Source organism: Colius striatus, chromosome Z (assembly GCF_028858725.1).
Source record: "Colius striatus isolate bColStr4 chromosome Z, bColStr4.1.hap1, whole genome shotgun sequence".
Lineage (NCBI taxonomy): Eukaryota > Metazoa > Chordata > Aves > Coliiformes > Coliidae > Colius > Colius striatus.
The window spans coordinates 68,227,247-68,243,818 of NC_084790.1; the positions used below are offsets into that span (position 1 = coordinate 68,227,247).

At 37.5% G+C, this 16,572-nt stretch overlaps 1 protein-coding gene across 6 annotated transcripts in view; it reads left to right on the plus strand.

The window, feature by feature from the left end:
• AOPEP (aminopeptidase O (putative)) overlaps nucleotides 1-16,572 on the plus strand; it is a 189,674-nt gene that overhangs the window by 148,540 nt on the left and 24,562 nt on the right. For all 6 annotated transcript variants that reach the window (XR_009820913.1, XM_062019060.1, XM_062019061.1 and 3 more), the window contains one exon: nucleotides 16,445-16,561. Coding sequence is in view for 5 of the 6 variants with exons in the window: in XM_062019060.1 (XP_061875044.1) it covers nucleotides 16,445-16,561 (117 nt within the window). In the remaining variant the exon portion in view is untranslated. The remainder of the gene's footprint in view (nucleotides 1-16,444; nucleotides 16,562-16,572) is intronic.

Consider the following 16,572-nt stretch of genomic DNA (forward strand, 5'->3'; position numbering starts at 1 on the left):
AATATTTGGTTTACTGCTCTAAACAGTAGCACATACAAGTGGAAAGGGGGAGAGGCATTCAAGAAATAACTGAGAAAAGGCCAGCAGTAGGTTTTCCGATGATTTTGGGTCTCAGCAGCCTGTTTTGCCAGCTTCCATTCTATCTGTTTCAATTTTACATATCCAAAATCTAGATTAAATTAATCTCTCTTGCTGTCTGCCCCTGAAATTTGAAGCCATACTATAATAATTCTGATATATGATAATATATATACTGATATAATTCTGGAGTCCTGTGTCCAGTTCTGGGCTCCTCAGCTCAAGAGGGACATGGAGAGAGTCCAGCACAGGGCCACCAAGATGATCAGGGGACTGGAGCATCTGTCTTACAAAGAAAGACTGTGGGAACTGGGGCTGTTCAGCCTGGAGAAGACTGATGGGGGATCTCATCAGTACTTACAAGTATTTGAAAGGTGTATGTCAAGAGGATGAGGCAGCACTTTTTTTTGCAGTGTCCAGTGATAGGTGAAGGGGAAGTGGACAAAACACCAAAGTTCTACTTAAAGAAAAACTGTTTTACTGTGAGGGTGAGAGAGCCCTGGCACAGGCTGCCAGGTGGGATGTGGAATCTCCTTCTCTGGAGGCTTTTAAAACCTGCCTGGAGATGTCCTTACGTGATTTGATAAAAGTGGACCTGCTTTAGCAGGGGGATTGGAGAGCACTTACTGGTGGTATTGGAAACCTGAGCATTTAAAAAAAAAAATTAAAACTTTTTTTTTTTTTTTTAAATAAAAGGAAGAAGGGATTTTGTACATTGAGAGTCCTACAATTTGGTTTCCTAATTGTCTGTGGCAAATGCTATTCTTAGGCTTGCCAAGCGTAAGTTATTAATTTTCAGTATTCAGACCAATAAAATCTAATTTCCTTGGCAATATAAATGTAGTCATGTAAGTGCTGAAACAGCTTGTCACGACAATTTGGGTTCTTGCATATTGTCAACCTTCACACTGTCACTACTTCCTTCCATGCTACTCCCCCTTCCCCAGCAATTCCTCACCACCACCCCCAGCTTTATTTTTAAGTCAGTTCAAACTGTATGTTTCTCAGTACTGTATGGAGCTTGGGCATCCTTGTGATAAAAATGGTGTGCCGCTGTGTGCATAACATGTCTTTGTTGTCATTTTCCTGATCTTTCCCTTGAGATACCTCTCAGAAAGGTACAGATTCTTTTCCACCATCCAGATGCATTCAAAACTAATCAGCACTGTAAACATGGTTTCTATTTTTACAAACTGTTTTTTTACCACTGAGGTTAATATAAAAGGGCAGTGTGTAGTGGAAAGGCTGTACACTGCCTTTATTAATGATATAGACTTGCTGAAATGCTATTTCTTTATTTGTTTATTCCAGCCAGACTCCCTGTGAGCTGAGATTGGCACAGATCAGCACTTATGGTTTACTGTAAGATGCTAATTATATAGTATTCATAATTAACAGAAACTACAGTTACTACTGTTAATTTTTCTTTTTATTGCTTTTATTTACATTAAAATTGCATGTAAAATAAGGTGCAGTTATTCTGAAGATTAAGAAATATGTGCTGCCCTTGGCAAAGCTCAGTTCACCTACTGATATTTCAACTGTTAAAGCAAAAGGGTATGTTTATTGGTTGTAGTACCTTGAAGTTGATGCACTAGCACCTGAAATTAACAGAGCTCTTATGTCAATGGAGACTCTCATCTTGTTACAGACAGCAAGAGAACAAATCTCCTGGTTTTGTCTTTTAGAAATTCATATGTGGTTGGAGGCAGATGAAAAAGGGCTTTGCTTTTATGTTCTTGCCTCTGGAATTTTAAGTTTTGTCAAAACTAGTTTTACGTTTAAATGGAGAATTGTAATTAATGTGATTGTTGGATGAGAGATAATGCTTCCAGAAGAGCATTGACTAAAATGGGCTACAGTACAGAAAAGAAAAGGAGGAGGGAAGGAAAAAGGAATGTGATCACCGAGAGCAATATGTAATTGCAGGGGTGGAGCATGTCCAAGACTGGTTTGTGACTGGATTTAGATTAAGAGGAAGAGCTTGTGTATTTAGTCTGAAGAGAAGACAAATATTGTAGAGACACCACAGTAAAGGTATCATCAGGTTAAAGGACTTTATGCTCTTGCCAGCCAAGTGGAAATGAAATTGTATTTTCAGTAAGTATACCCTTGTCTTTTGGCCTGTTCATAATAACAGTGCATTTCTTTTGTCGCGTGTCTTACCAATTCTTGAAGTAATTCGGCTGTTACGGGTTACAGCGCTTGTTTTGAATATCAGTGAAATTCGTCTCAGTATCACCTTCTTGTCTCTGTTACCCATTTGCAATTAGTAGTGGTTAAGAACTTAAATTTATCATTAATTACTTGTTTTAGGGGTGTTTATGAAAGAAAATTGCTGTTTGCTGCAGGGTTCAATCATAATGTTGAAACAGCAATGCTAAGCAGTATTTTACTGGCCAGTGCCAGACTGGGCATTTACAGCACAGCTGGTGGTATCCATTCCATGACTTTAGAGATATATGAAATACAGGCAACTTCTTTAGGAACAGTTTATGGGGAGTGTGGAGGGGTAAGGGGTAATGTATCTAATACGAATGTAATTTGGATGTTTTTTTAAGTTTAATTTTTCTTAAATAGTGACTCTAAGGCTGTTTAACATATTTTCCCTTGTTTAAATGGATCTTTTGGCCTCTCTGGAATTTAGACCGAGATAATTGGCAAAATGAAGACAGATACACTGATTCATAACTAAGCTGATTGTGGGCAGGAGTTCATCCTCTTAACCTATGGTGAAATAACTGTAAAGGGAATGAGGAGATCTCAGTGTATAGTGCCTGCTTTGCTTGGGCCACAATAATGTACACACTGTGGCTATGAGATCCTGAATTTCCAAAGGTGGTGAGTGTGTTCACTTCCCACTTACTAGGACTTTTGAGTATTTATACATCTGAAAGTCAGTGTTTCAGCAGCTTCCTAGGCTGAAGTCAATGGTGTGCAGAAACTGCTTTAAACTTCACATATTGCTGTAGCTAGGATGTCTGTGTTTAAAAGAGTGGATAGTAAGAAGTGTAAAATTTCTGAGAATGTCTTGTTTACTTCGGCATATTTTCAGATTAGATTGGCTAAAGTTACATACAAATGAATGAGTTTGTTAGATTCTGTGGGGAATAAGCAGCATGTGATAGAAATTGCTTTATGAGTCTGTATAATACAATATAGAATCCTCATGTTTTGAGCTAGTTTGAAAAAACAATAACCGCACTGATTCTGCAAAATTCTGCAGTGTCACTTGCTACTCATTTATTAAACCCTGTAATTTCACAGAATCACAGAATCTTGTGTGTTGAAAAGGACCTTGAAAGAATGTCCTTTTAGTGTTCCTTTCAGATGAGGTACTCAAGCACACAAAAATAATAACACCTAAGTGTTTGCAGCATTATGTCTGTAAACTGTGAATGTCTTGGGTTTTGTTGGAATAAGTGATGATGTGGCCAGGATTTTGTGACATACACAAGGGGCTGTTTTAAGCATAGGGAAACACAGCGCAAAATAGATTTCTACTGCTTAGTTTGAAAGGAAAGAGAAAGCTGCTATAGTTTTATGTTATTTAAGATGGAGCTCTGAAGGGTTAATTTTGCCAGGGGAAAATGCTTGCTCCATAAAGTAGATGTAGCTATTCACTGTTTGTTACCATAGCTGTCCTAATTTAAAAGAATTTCAAGTATCATTAGGCTCATCCTACAGTAATGAATGGTTAAGTTTTCTAAAAAAGTAGGAATTTGGTGATAAACTCTTGTCTTAAATCGTGAAAATTGCCTTGGATGTTTTATCTGGTGAAATGATAGTGAAAGTAATCTTTTAAAATCTTTTACAGGCTGAGAACTTTGGTGATGAGTTTCTTGCTGGAGAGAATTTTTATAGTGAAGTTATAAACATCTGAGAGTTGCAGTTTATAATGGAAATTTCAGGTCTGTTTTAGCCACAGCAGCATACACATATCTGAAATAAAACTAGTTCTAGAGATTGATTTCACTAGATGAGAAGAGCTGAGGGAGTGAATACATGCCTTTTCTTCTTAAGCAACAGTACAAAAATACTAAGCAGATGTTTTGCTTGTAGTGTGGAATATGTTGCATTTCGGTGTTCAGAAGCGTTCAGTACTTACCTTAAATAGGGTTTAAATGACCGTGTTACCAAGCAATTTCTTAAATTAGTTATGGGATTGCACTGTTCAAATTTTTCACATAAATAACCTGGTTCTGTTGCTGTGTACAGCACTGTAGCTTCTCACTAAAGCTATCAGTCAACTATTTCCATTAGGAGATAAAATTATGAATTAATGTTGAAGCACCTTACTTAACTTTGGTTATCTAGCCATTCATAAATAAGTAACACTCTACTGCTGCACAGTCAGCCCACTGCTCCCTGGTATGTTTTCACATTTGCATGCAACTTCAGTGATTAAGTGCTGGTCTTTCTCTCCTTACCCAAGTAAATACTCCCCTGAGTTTAGTGGGAGCACTCCTTCCATAAGGAACATGGAATGAGGCCAAAGCTTAGCAAATTTTCCACATATCCTTCCTGGAGATCAATATTTTTTTCCTTTCCTGAGGGGGGAGAAGTTAAGTAGCATGCAGCCTTTAAAATAAATAAAGAGCCTAAAAAGAGGCTAGGCTCCTTGCTATTACTTTCAGTGATTTGCTTGATGCCTGCATGCTGAAAAAATCTTGTTATAGCCCATAGTTGTTCCTCCAGGTCCACATGAAAAAAGGTCTGAGTTAAGCAGGAGGTGAAATGTCTGGAGCGAAACTCAGAAGTGCACGGGGCACTTGATGCTTTACCTGTGTTTAGATCCTTTTGCTAAAGGGACAACAGTGTGGAAAGAAGTGACAGTACATTGAATCGTTCACGTTTATGGAATGAAATTCTCTAAAAATTTCAGAGTGGGCCTTTTGGTTTAGGGTTTATTTTTACTTCTCTGCAACATTTGTACCCTTTGTTTCCTTAGTCATTTGTGAAGTGTTGAAAATTTTCAAATATCTTTAAAAATGAAGGTTGCAGTAAATGATTGAGAGAAATTGTTGTAGAAAATGTCTGTGTGAAAATGAGGAACCTAGAAACCTCTTCTGTTTCAGCAAGAAGACTTGTGCTTCCTCTGGAAATGAAGTTGCAAGTACCTGTATTTTATGTAAATGTTAAGTGATTCCAGGTACTCTGAAATCTGACACGTGAACCTAATGGGGGGAAGAGTGTGTATAGAAGGAAAATCTTTTACGGAACTCATTGAATCTACCTTACAGCTATATAAAAACCCACTCCGCTTTAAAACACCCCATTAAAAAAAAAAATGACTTGTTTTTAGAAAAGAGGAATTTGGAGAGAGGTAAAAAATTTTCAGTGAGTTTTTATGTGACAGTATCTTTGAATTCTTATATGCATATACCAGTATTACCAGTGAGCATAATAAATTACATTTATCCCTATTGTATAAGGAAATTAATATATTTCAAGCCTCCAGTTTTACCCCAGCTGTGAGAGGGAGTTTATAATGGCCTTAAATGTCATGAATTTTGTTCATAACCCTTCAGCAGCTTAGAAGTTGCTTAATATGTCTAAAATATTTTTTTCTCTGTTTTGATTACTTGTACTGTCATAAAACCAGCACACATTTCTGCAATCACAAGGATGTACTAATTTGGGGTTTTTTTCAAGACAGCTCTTCAGAGGTTAGTGCTTTGATGTAGTTCTATTAAAATGAATAGAGTTGTTCCTACCCAGAGTTGTAGTTATGAGTCAAGAAACAAATCCATTATCTGGATCTAAAAATAATTATTAATGTTGTGTCTATATGTGGGAGTACTAGTCAGTACATGTGATAAAATAGCTACTGCTGCCTTTTAATAATTCACATATCTTCCTTGGCATTATAGAAAGTGTCATCTGAGAAACACAAGCAGAATGTAGGACTTTGTTCAGGTTTCATGTGGTAATTACTTCTGAAAACATTAGCATTTCAACTAACTTTTGGATTTTGGTTTGCTGTTTTGTTTTGGTTTTCTAGAAGTCCTTCTTTTACACGGGCTAATGGTGTGCAAGTCCTGTCTCTAGTCACTTAATTTCTTGAGCTCCTTCCAGCTGAAAATCCCTAAGTAAAATTGCACTTCAGGAAAGTTCACATCCAGCAGGTTTCAGCTTATATTTATTTTTATGGTTAGTTTTAAGGCCCTTATATAGGATTTTGAAAACCTGGCTGGTAGATACTTCCTAATAACTGTAGCATCTTGTTAAATAGCACGGGGCATAAGGGTGTCATGCAGCGCTCATCCTCTTGTCCTCAGATCTTTTAAAGGCTTTGTTTTTTCCCGGTGGTAATTGTCTTCCTCAACAGTTTAAAATATCTTACATTTTTACAATCAGGAATAAAAAGTACTGGGATATGCTTGTCTGTTCCATACCACACTAATCGCCACAGAATCTGAGTAGCTTCGACAAGTGCATTAAGCAATGAGCTAACATCGGTCATGCGTTGTTTATTATCTCACCCAGAAAGAGTTTCTTTGGAGGGAGAAAGAGTTGTGCTTTTTTTTTGCATTTGTCTTTAAGTACATGCTACTCTGTATTTGCACTACAGCAGGCTAAACTGGGAAACTTGCTATGCATCTGGAGTGGAAGGTGATGGTTCTTGTGACGAGTCCTTGCTTCACAATGCAAGTTTTACATCAACCCATTAAAAAATTCAGGCTCTCTTTCAAGAAGCCTGTGCTTTGAGTGGGGAATTGTGGGATGGAAGAAGAGCTATTCCCTGTTGTCCTTAGTCAGGAGATGGAGGTGGCCTTCTCAGCATCAGTAGTGCAGGCTGCAGTGGCTGGGTTAGGGGAGATTATGGTGGGAACTAGGGTGAAAACTTGAAAATCAACATAAAAGCTGTGTGTTTGGTATCCTGTGTTGCTGTGTCCAGTACCAGTTATCTTCAGAAGTGGAAAGCTTTAGTTTTGAGATGCTGAGGTAATTGAGCTGAGACTTGACTGTGGCTGTGGAAATAGATCACTTTTGATCACACTTGATGAAAGAGTTCTCTCAGACAACTGGAGATTTTTTAGCCATGGTTATGGTGAGATCTTAGTTTAAAAAAAGAATCTAAGAAGCCATTGGTGGTGGACTGGCATCTCTGGTTCTTTGGTCAGTGGAGACTGTTTCATGACTGCAAACTCTACATACCACTCTTCTAAATTCTCAGCATTATCTACATAGTCTTAGGTTTTGATCCCATCTGTTGCAGTTACGTCTACTGTAAGGTCATCTGTGATTGCTTGGAGGTACATATGTATTTCTGAAACTTAAGTCCACTCAATGTGGTTTGTTGCAGTCTTAAAGAACATAAATTCCCTAACAAAAAATCAGATGGATGTGGTGCGTGGGGAAAACTGTTGTGAGCATGCACAGGCTGTGTTGGGGACACAGAGACAGATTTCAAGTCAGAAGACCTGGAAGCTGTTATCTGGAAATGCAGTTGATCTACAAGTGTTAAAAGACAGTTAACAGTCGTACTTGTAATCACTCATCACCTTTTGTTCCAAAAGAGTAGAAAAAACAGTTAATTCTTCTGGATTCCAGGAGTAAATGGTTGAAGTTCAGTTTCCCATCTGTGTTTTAGCCTGTTTCTCATGGAAGCCTTGTGACATTTATTACTGCCTTATGATAAACCTCGGCCAGCCCTCCTCGGTGAAGTGGTGTTATATCCTGCAGCTCTCAGCTAGAGGGAGTAGATCTGGCTTTGTTCAGCAGCAGCCAGGCTGATGAAAGGGTAGAGGAGAAAGAAAGCAAGTTCTTGTGTCTCTCCTTTTTTCAGGTTCTTTCTCTGAATGATGCCAGCTGTTTGGAGCAGATGACTTACCAGAAAAGAACACATTCTGGTGAACAAGTCATGATGTCCTCGAGACCTGACCACAACATAAGAGAGCTGGGAAACTCTTAGTGAATTCCTGTGATGATTCAAGATCACAGTCCTAGATGAACTCTGGGCATTGGCTCGGTTCTACATTTGTAGGCATAGGTAGAACAAAATTCTGTTCTGTAAATTTCCATGTATGTGCCAAGTTCTCAAGGAGAAAGAATATACCTCTTCAAGCTAGCCCTTGCTCGGTTCTTTTGCAAGGATTTTGAACTTAATTGCCATGGGTAGTTTCTTCAGATAGCATGTTCAGTACTGGGTGATGAGGTCACTTGGCCAGTGATTTGCAACTTTGCAAAGCTTAGAAAAATTAATTCCTTTTTTTTGGCTCTCAGATTTTTGTCAGTTTTTCGTCTTCTAGTACACACTGTCAGAAAAGTAAAGGAAACCTCACTGAGGGTGCTTTCACTGATAGTTGTGGCTAGCAATGACAATGATTCTTCAACTCTTCATTCCACAGTTGGTAGAATGGCCATTGAAACACTGGGTTTTTAGTGTGCTGTAGAAAGCAACTTTCTTTTAATGTCTCAGTAGACTCTCACTGGTATGTTTGTTTTCAGAGTATTTAGATGATGGTCATTCAAAGTGAGATGGTTTATACTGTCATCAATCTTAGCATCAGTGGATAATTTGAAGCAGCTGAGACCTTGGGGATTTTGAGTGGACAAATCAAGAGGCAGATACTTCCACTTTGGCATCTGCTACAATGTGGGTACAAAATCTTTCTACCAATTACTAGCTAAGACTTATTGGTCTTCTATATGATTCCTTTAATTTACCGTAGTTTGTAGCAGTTTGGAAAATAAAACCTAAGTTCTCCTTGGTTTTGTTTTACTGTAGTTAGAGGAAGAGTTTGCTGAGTGTGAAGTGTCTCTATTGGGCCTGATGTTAGAAGAGAGCTTTTAGTGCCAGTTGCCTTCCCTTGGTTGGAGAACACTAACCATGGGGCTGACTTTCTCCAGTGCTGGAGACTTATGAGATTGATTGAAGGGCTTGCTGTTGCGAGCTTCAACTTTAGTTTGTGTCAGAGCAATGTTATTGATCCCAATGTGTATAAGTAATGGTTCTGTGAAGTGTGATTTCAAATGTGGAATCTGGCTTCTCCCCTCCACTTTTCTCTCACCTTGGCCATTTCATCTGAAATCAGGACCAGCACATACTGGAAGCCTGCTAGTAAGTGGCAGAGATGGTAATCTGCATAGAATAGACAATATGTAGCCTGTTCTGCTTAAAAGGGAATTATTATGCTTGAGGGTAAAGTGATGGTGATAAATTTCTTTGAGAAAACTAGAGTTAAGGGAAAGCACTGTATAACCTGACTGAACCTGTAGTGGAAGCCACCTGGTTTACATTTTGCTGGCTCAGCAGTATGTTAGCTCATAAAAGTTTAATCTGTTTTGACATTTTGGTGCATTTATATTTGATTGCAGATGTTGAATTTCCTCATAAGTGGATCTTCTCTCCATTAAGTAAATTATGGGAAAATATTTTGTACTATAGCTTAAAAAAAAATCAGTTAATGGCTGGCCTTTTAAAAATGTTACTGATAGCATGTAACCAGAATATCAGGCACAAAATGTGAAACAGCTTTAAACTTTCATTTGCATTGCTGATTCCCACATTAAAAACCAGCTTACAATATTGATAAAATTAAATCCTTGCATTCTCATCTCACAGGATTGTAACATATATATGCACAGTTTCCCTGTCTGATTTTGCTTTCATGCTACCTTACAAATACTTTCTGGTGTTAAGAAAACGAAGTGCTAAGCTTGGTGCATAAATACAAAACTTTTTGTTTCAAGTAACATGATGTAATTTCTACAAGGATTTATACAATGTCAAACTCACATTTAAATGCGAAAGGACAAAGTAGAATAAGATGAAGTTTATCATGTAAATAATCCCAAGAGCCCTTCCCTCACTGGGTGGGAAGTACTGGAAGTACGACATCACTTATGCAAACATTACTTGATGAATCAATACTAATTTAAGACAGGTTTTGCCAAGGGAATCTCAAAGAAGCAGATGTATTTTGTAAAATGCTTGCCATTTAGCAACTCCTTAAAAAATACTCAATGCGTTACTCAATTAGAAAAAGTTTCTCGAGTTTTGCTCCATGGACACATTATTGTTGCATGTGTCAGGTTAAATTATAATTAAGCTAACACATGCACAAAACTTTTTTGAACCCTCCAGAATCCCACCTCAAGTTGTAGCTGTATTGTAACATTTATTGCTTGCATATGTACAATTGCACTCTGGCTACTGCTGTTTTTGTACTTGCATTTGAAAAGGAGTGTTAAAAGTCAATGGAGATCAAGTTTACTTGTGTACATACTAAGTTAGTGCAGTTCTTTGCGATTTGTGTCCTTCATCCAGCACTGTTTTCACATGGGTGGGCAGAATAAATGAAACCCTTTTTTTTTTTTTTTCTTGGAATGATTTCTGATTTCAAATGATTTCTGATTTCTGACATAGATTTTCTTCTTTTTGGAAGAACATATCCTTGATATTGATGTTATAAAGAGAAAAGTAACTGGGAAGTAAATGAAAGTGCAGTTGGTTGTTAAATTGCTTTCAGTGCCTTTTTCATGCCTTAATAGTATGAAGCAAGTGATACCAGTCATAAATGTCCCAGAAACAGCGTTTTGAAGTGTAACACAAATGAAATGCTGATGAACTTGTTGCAATTGTTACTTTTTGAAGTAAGACATTTTGAAGCTAAGTTCATAATAATTTCTTTTCCATGGTAAAACCCAGTACAATTCCTCTTTAAAAAAAAAAAATTAAAATAGAAGTTAAAAAATAATTTTCCAAGCTCAGAAAGAAGTGTCTGAGAAGAGATTGAGAAAAATTGCATGCAATGGGAAGATGTTTCATAAAAGTGTAGTTCATAGATGCAGACATATTTATTTTGCTTTTAAATACAGTGAGGTCTAGTTATCTTTCATAAACAGTTGAAGGGGAACTGATTTTTCAGCAAGAGGAAAGTCATAAACAAACTGACCCAAATCAAGTTAAACAGAACAGTCTGCTTCAATATGCACTTCTAAAACTTTGTCAGCCTCTGTCACAGATGGGTTTTTTGTGGACTGGTTCAAAGCATTTTTTTGGTCAGCTGCATACTACTTTTTTCCTTGCCTATTAATCAGACTGCAGACTACTTATTTCATAGTTAGACACTCTTAAGCAGTGTATCATACTATGCTACTTAACAGCTGTTGGCATGGACATTTTTGCCGAATTCATGTGTTACTTGATATAAGTACATTTTAGTCTTGGAGATGGGGTCGAGAGACTTGTTTTCATTTAACAGAAGTCACTGTGCAAACGAAAACAGCATCTGAAGAATACTGTTTGAGGTAAACCATGACAAAATCTGTCTATAAATGTTGTTGAATAAATACTGTTCTCTTGAGTTTTCAAGCTAACAATTTTCTGGATAGTTTGAAGAAAGTAAAAGTTTTGGTTTTTTTTTTTTAATTGCGTCTTGCGGGGGGGGGGGGGGGGGGGGGGGGGCCTTAAGGAAAATCGACTGTGTAGAGCCTTTATAAAGTGAGATTCATTCACGGATTTTTTTGATCCGTTCAGAGCGTAGGCGCAGAGATGTCCTGGCCCTATAAATCCTATCTGTTGTACTAATGGCTGTGCTTTCTTATCTGCAGTTAATGAGGAGATTCTATCTGAAGGGAACCATTCACTGTTGAACTCTGGGGTGGGGCTTTTCCCTTTCTTAAGAGAGGAGTGGGAAGGGATTCAGTTTGACTTCGGAAAATCCCGTAAAAATTAAAATGAAAAGACATTTCATGTTTGGGGGAAGGGTGGGGGCGAGGCTACCTTCTTGCAAAGAAATACAGGAGAAATATATCGTGCCTTAGAAACTTGACATTTTCTATATAATTTTCAAAGTTCAAATTCTGTTTGGGGCCTTGTTTGTGTTGTATTTCAGACAGCATTTTCCACTGCACAGTAGTGACTTTTTTTAATTATTTATTTCTTTCTCCCCTGTTTTTGGTCAGTGTAAACAGTTTCTTGCTGTGGTTACACAGACAAATATAGCAGAGAACTCTTTTCTGGGAGAAGAGTCTCCCTGTGCATTTCTTAACCATTTTTGGGAAGAATTGATCTATCTTGTGTATGCAAGAAAGGGAGGCAGAAGCTGTAAATTGAAGTGACATCATAGATATTAGTCCCATTGATCTGCTTTTAGACTAGAGCCAGGATAAAAGGAAATGGCATCAGGGAGGAAGCATGCTTGTTTAGACACAGATCCCAGTGTGATAATGGAGTAATAATAGAAATCACGCCACTGTCAATCGCTTGCCGCATTAGTCTGAGGCAGATTTCCCCTCACAGAAGGCTTTCAATGACTTCATTCAAGAGCAGACAGGAGCAAATGGGATATTCAGCATACCAGCTGTACTGCTTTAGTGGTTTGTGTCCTGGCTTAGGGGTCCAGTATGAACAGTGGTGCTGTGGATGCTCAAGCAGATATATCTCTGTCACATTTTATGGCTGTGAAAGGTCAGTAATCAAATGTTTCAGTGTCCTTTTTTTTTTTCTATTATAAAGGGTGAATTTGGCATTTATTGCATTTGTTAATGTAGAAATTGATAAGTATGCTTTTTCATGTGGGTGGTCTTCAGGGATGTGAGGTCGACGACCTCTGTAGCTACCATACCAGATCTTTAAGAGGCAAGGTTTGTTTTCTTTGTGCTTTTTACAGATTAGAGGTGTAGGATTCAGAAAACTCATAGTTTAATTATAAGGTTGTTTGTAGAAACTCTCTCCATCTCACTAATGTCTTGAGATACTCTTGTGACACAGCGTATTTAGACTCAAGTGTCGTGTGTACCAATATAAATGAAATATAAAGTATGCATTTTCTTAGTTCCCATGTATTTCATATATATTGAATCTCAGCCACAGTAAGCTGCTTCAGTAGAAGCCTGAGTTATATTTTAAACTTGGTTAAATGTTCTTTAATTTGTTAATCTCTCCTTTTTCCAATAGAGACCTAGTTCTGATACTCCTTATCACTTGCAGTTTGTTTTGGAGGTAACAGCCTCATTATTCAAACATTAAAACCATCAGGTCATGTAACCCAGGCGAAGCAGGGAATAAATGGCTATATAGTGGCAGGACAAAGTGAACTCTTTCAAAAGGCTGAAGAGTTTCAGGAGAGGTTTTACAGTCTTAAGGGCAAGATAACACATACAGTGCTAGGATACAGCCTTATAGGAGGGATGATGTTTAATTATATAGAATATGACAGAAAACCACTGGTGTGCTTGATCACAATACATTGATTTATTTCCTCTTTTTAGTGTCAGTACTTGCAACTGGGTGAGGGGAATCCCTGGGAAAAGTAGTCTGATTTCCATGTGGGAGGCACGGGTTGGGATAGGAGCGATCTGCTTTACAATATAAATAAATGGAGTTGCAGCAATTGTTGCTGTAATGAAAACTGTTCCCTGATACTTGCTGCATTTCTTGATTAAAGTGATCTGCTTTAATAATCGCATATATTTTAGCATTTTGATTGAACATGTTCCAATACAGTTACAAGTGAGGATTTTTCTTTTTTGATTTATTTTCAGTTTCTTTATCTGGAACACTGAAATTATGTGTTTGGGAGTGTTATGGTTGTTTTTTGAATGTTTTCAACATGGAGATACAGGTTAACACGGCAAAGTTCATCCTGCTGTATTTTGCTGTAGCTACGTTGTGTGTGAGTTTTTATGTATGTTGTTCAGTTTGCATTCACAGAATATGAGTTGTTGAGAAGGAAAATGACTTCACATTACTTGAAAAGAAATTTACTTTTTGTGTTCTCCAGCATCTGAGTGAGGGCCCCTTTGTGTTAAGTAATAGGAAAAAAAAATAAAAAAAAAAAAAGAAAATCAACAGCATGCACCCCAAACAATTGCCATGGTGTAAAAGATGAGAAGTAAACAGATCAGTAAACAAGTAAGGGTAGTGGTGAGGAAAACAAAAAACAATGGAGTGTGGGTTTTTTGACTGAAAATTGGAATGCATTTTTCAGAAATTTGTTTATAACCATTAAAAAGCTGCTTTGGAGATAGTATTATTCGTATTGCTGTGTTTAGGAAAAAGAAGATTTCTAAACACCTAAAGAAATTTTGTAGTAATCTCAGTTGTGGAAGTTTGACTGAGCTTTCTGCCTCTTTGCTTAGGACAGGTTTGGTTTTTTTTTTTTTTCATAGGCAAAGCCTCAGTTATTGAAGAGGTAAGAAACGAAAGAGAACGTTCCTCTTTTTATTTGTGTTTTCGAAATGGAAAACCAAAATGTAACAGCTGCGCCCACTAGTGCCGCTTTGGTTACAGGTCTGTCAGCTATTCTTCTGCCGGTGCACTCAACGTGGTGTTGCTAAATGCTACTTTGGCTTTTAATTAATTAAATCATGAGCTGGAAACCGATATGTAAAGTCTCAGGCAGCTGGAACGTGGGAAAACACAGAATCTACGATCTCACATTATTTTCTCTGCAATCTCAAGTCTAACCTGGTAAGAGCTCAACCTGTAGTTCTCAAAACTTCTTCACCCATAATGCAGAGGTAAATTAAGGACATGGCTGCTGCTCTGCTGCTGCCCTTTTGTTGGCTTCAGTGAGATTCTGTAATGTTATCTTGAACAATAGCTTTCTGTGGGTGAATCTGTATCGCAGTTATACTGGAGATATAGTATAAAATAATGACTCTCAGCTGTTCTGTACCTATTCATTCAAGCAGCTGTTCTACAAATTACGTATTGTTCTGCTGCCTTTGTACTCAGCAGAAGTTACCTTTCTGTGCATGGTGTTCTGCACCATCTCAGATTTTATTAGTGTTTGGAATGAATTCCATTTCCAAGCAGAGCCACTTCCCAGAAGCCTTCCCTGGTTTATTTTTTAGTGTCTTACCATCCCCCAGGTAGCTGCTGATGGACTGCACAAGTTGGCGTTTTAGTAGTTGTCCTGAAATTGAAATAGTCAATATTTTTAAATGCCTGACTATTTTTAACAACTCAATTTTGTTGCCAGGCTTTGTTTTACCACTTAGAAAATTTGCCAGTAAGATGTGAGAGTTTTTTAGTCTCCAATAATATAACTTAAATAATCATTTTTTTTTAAAAAAGGAAGCAAATAAAAATGTAAAGAAACCAAAGCATTAACGTCCTGGAGATCTCCTTTCCTCTATATTCTGATTTACCTACTAATGCTAAACTATGTCAGACTAAAAGAGAAGAAAATATCATGTTGCTTGGTTAATGGTGATATGTTACAAATTAAGATGTATCAGAAAATGATTTATCTCTTTATGGACTTGCTGTCAGAGATCAGAGGTCCAGACTTGTTCAGGCAACATAAACAGCTGTGTTGTTGGAAGAGGCATTTCTTGTAACTGCCTTTCTTGTACCTGTCGTAACAGAGGAGAACCTGGACAGCAAGATAGGAGCAGAGAATCACTAAATGTGGTAAAAGCTGGAAGTAATGTTAGAGTAACAGGATATCTTTTTTTCATTAATCTGTCTGGAGAAAAGGTAGCAGTGCTGGTTTCTTTTTGTGTGCAGAAGTTTAAATTCATATTATTTCTCCATTCTCACTTCCTCCTTTTGGTGCTCTGCAGTGATGAACAGTGCAGAAAACTTCTGACTGATTGCCTTGAACCCTGTATTTCCGATAGATGTTTCCTGGCAGCTGGTGTAATTTCTCTCTGAGCTCTATTTGAATTATTTATTTGTTCATTTGACAACCCTATTAAACAGACCACTTAAGCACTTGCTACATTTGCTTTTTCTTGTAGGCTACATTAGGTTCAACTTGAAAATGATAGGTTCTGGAGTCAGGCAATTAAGTACTAAATATACATGTGTAGATGTATACTGTATGTGCCATAAACATAGCATTTGTGTCTTTACTGTATCAGGATGGATGGCTTGTGACTCGTTGCACTAAAATATGCCTCAAAAACATTTGCTTTATTGCTGACTTATTTGTGTGATGTTTCTTTGTTCACTGTAAGAATATTGTGCAATTTCTCGTGTAACGGGTAAAACTGCCACTCTTAAAAATTACACATTCATATGTCTCTTCCTGTAAATTACTCTTTCTTAAATTCCTTCTAAGCCCAAGCAAAATGGAATTACTTAGCATATGTATTCCATAAAAATCTCACTTAATAAGCTGTGATTATTTTTCAGTAAGATAAACACAGTTCAGATCTGATCTAAATATAGCAATGAAAACTATGGAAAATGAGTCTTAATTGGGACCCAGCACAGAGTCTTTCAGAATGTAGACACCTAAACCTTGAAGTTTTTTAGAAACCAGCTAGAAGTTCTTGTGGCATTTCAAGCACATGCTGGAAGTACATATGTTAAAACAACCTGTCCTCATTGGTCTGGTTCCATGTAATTGCTCAATCAGTAGAGATCTTTATTCACACATGGCATTTATTTCCCTCTTAGCTTCTCCCTGACCAGCTGATCTTACTTCTGGAATCTCTCTTGGAGGAGAAGACACTGTGTCCTAGAATACTGCAGTGCTTGGAGAAAACGTACCAGCTCCGGGAGCAAGACGCTGAGGTAATTCGCTT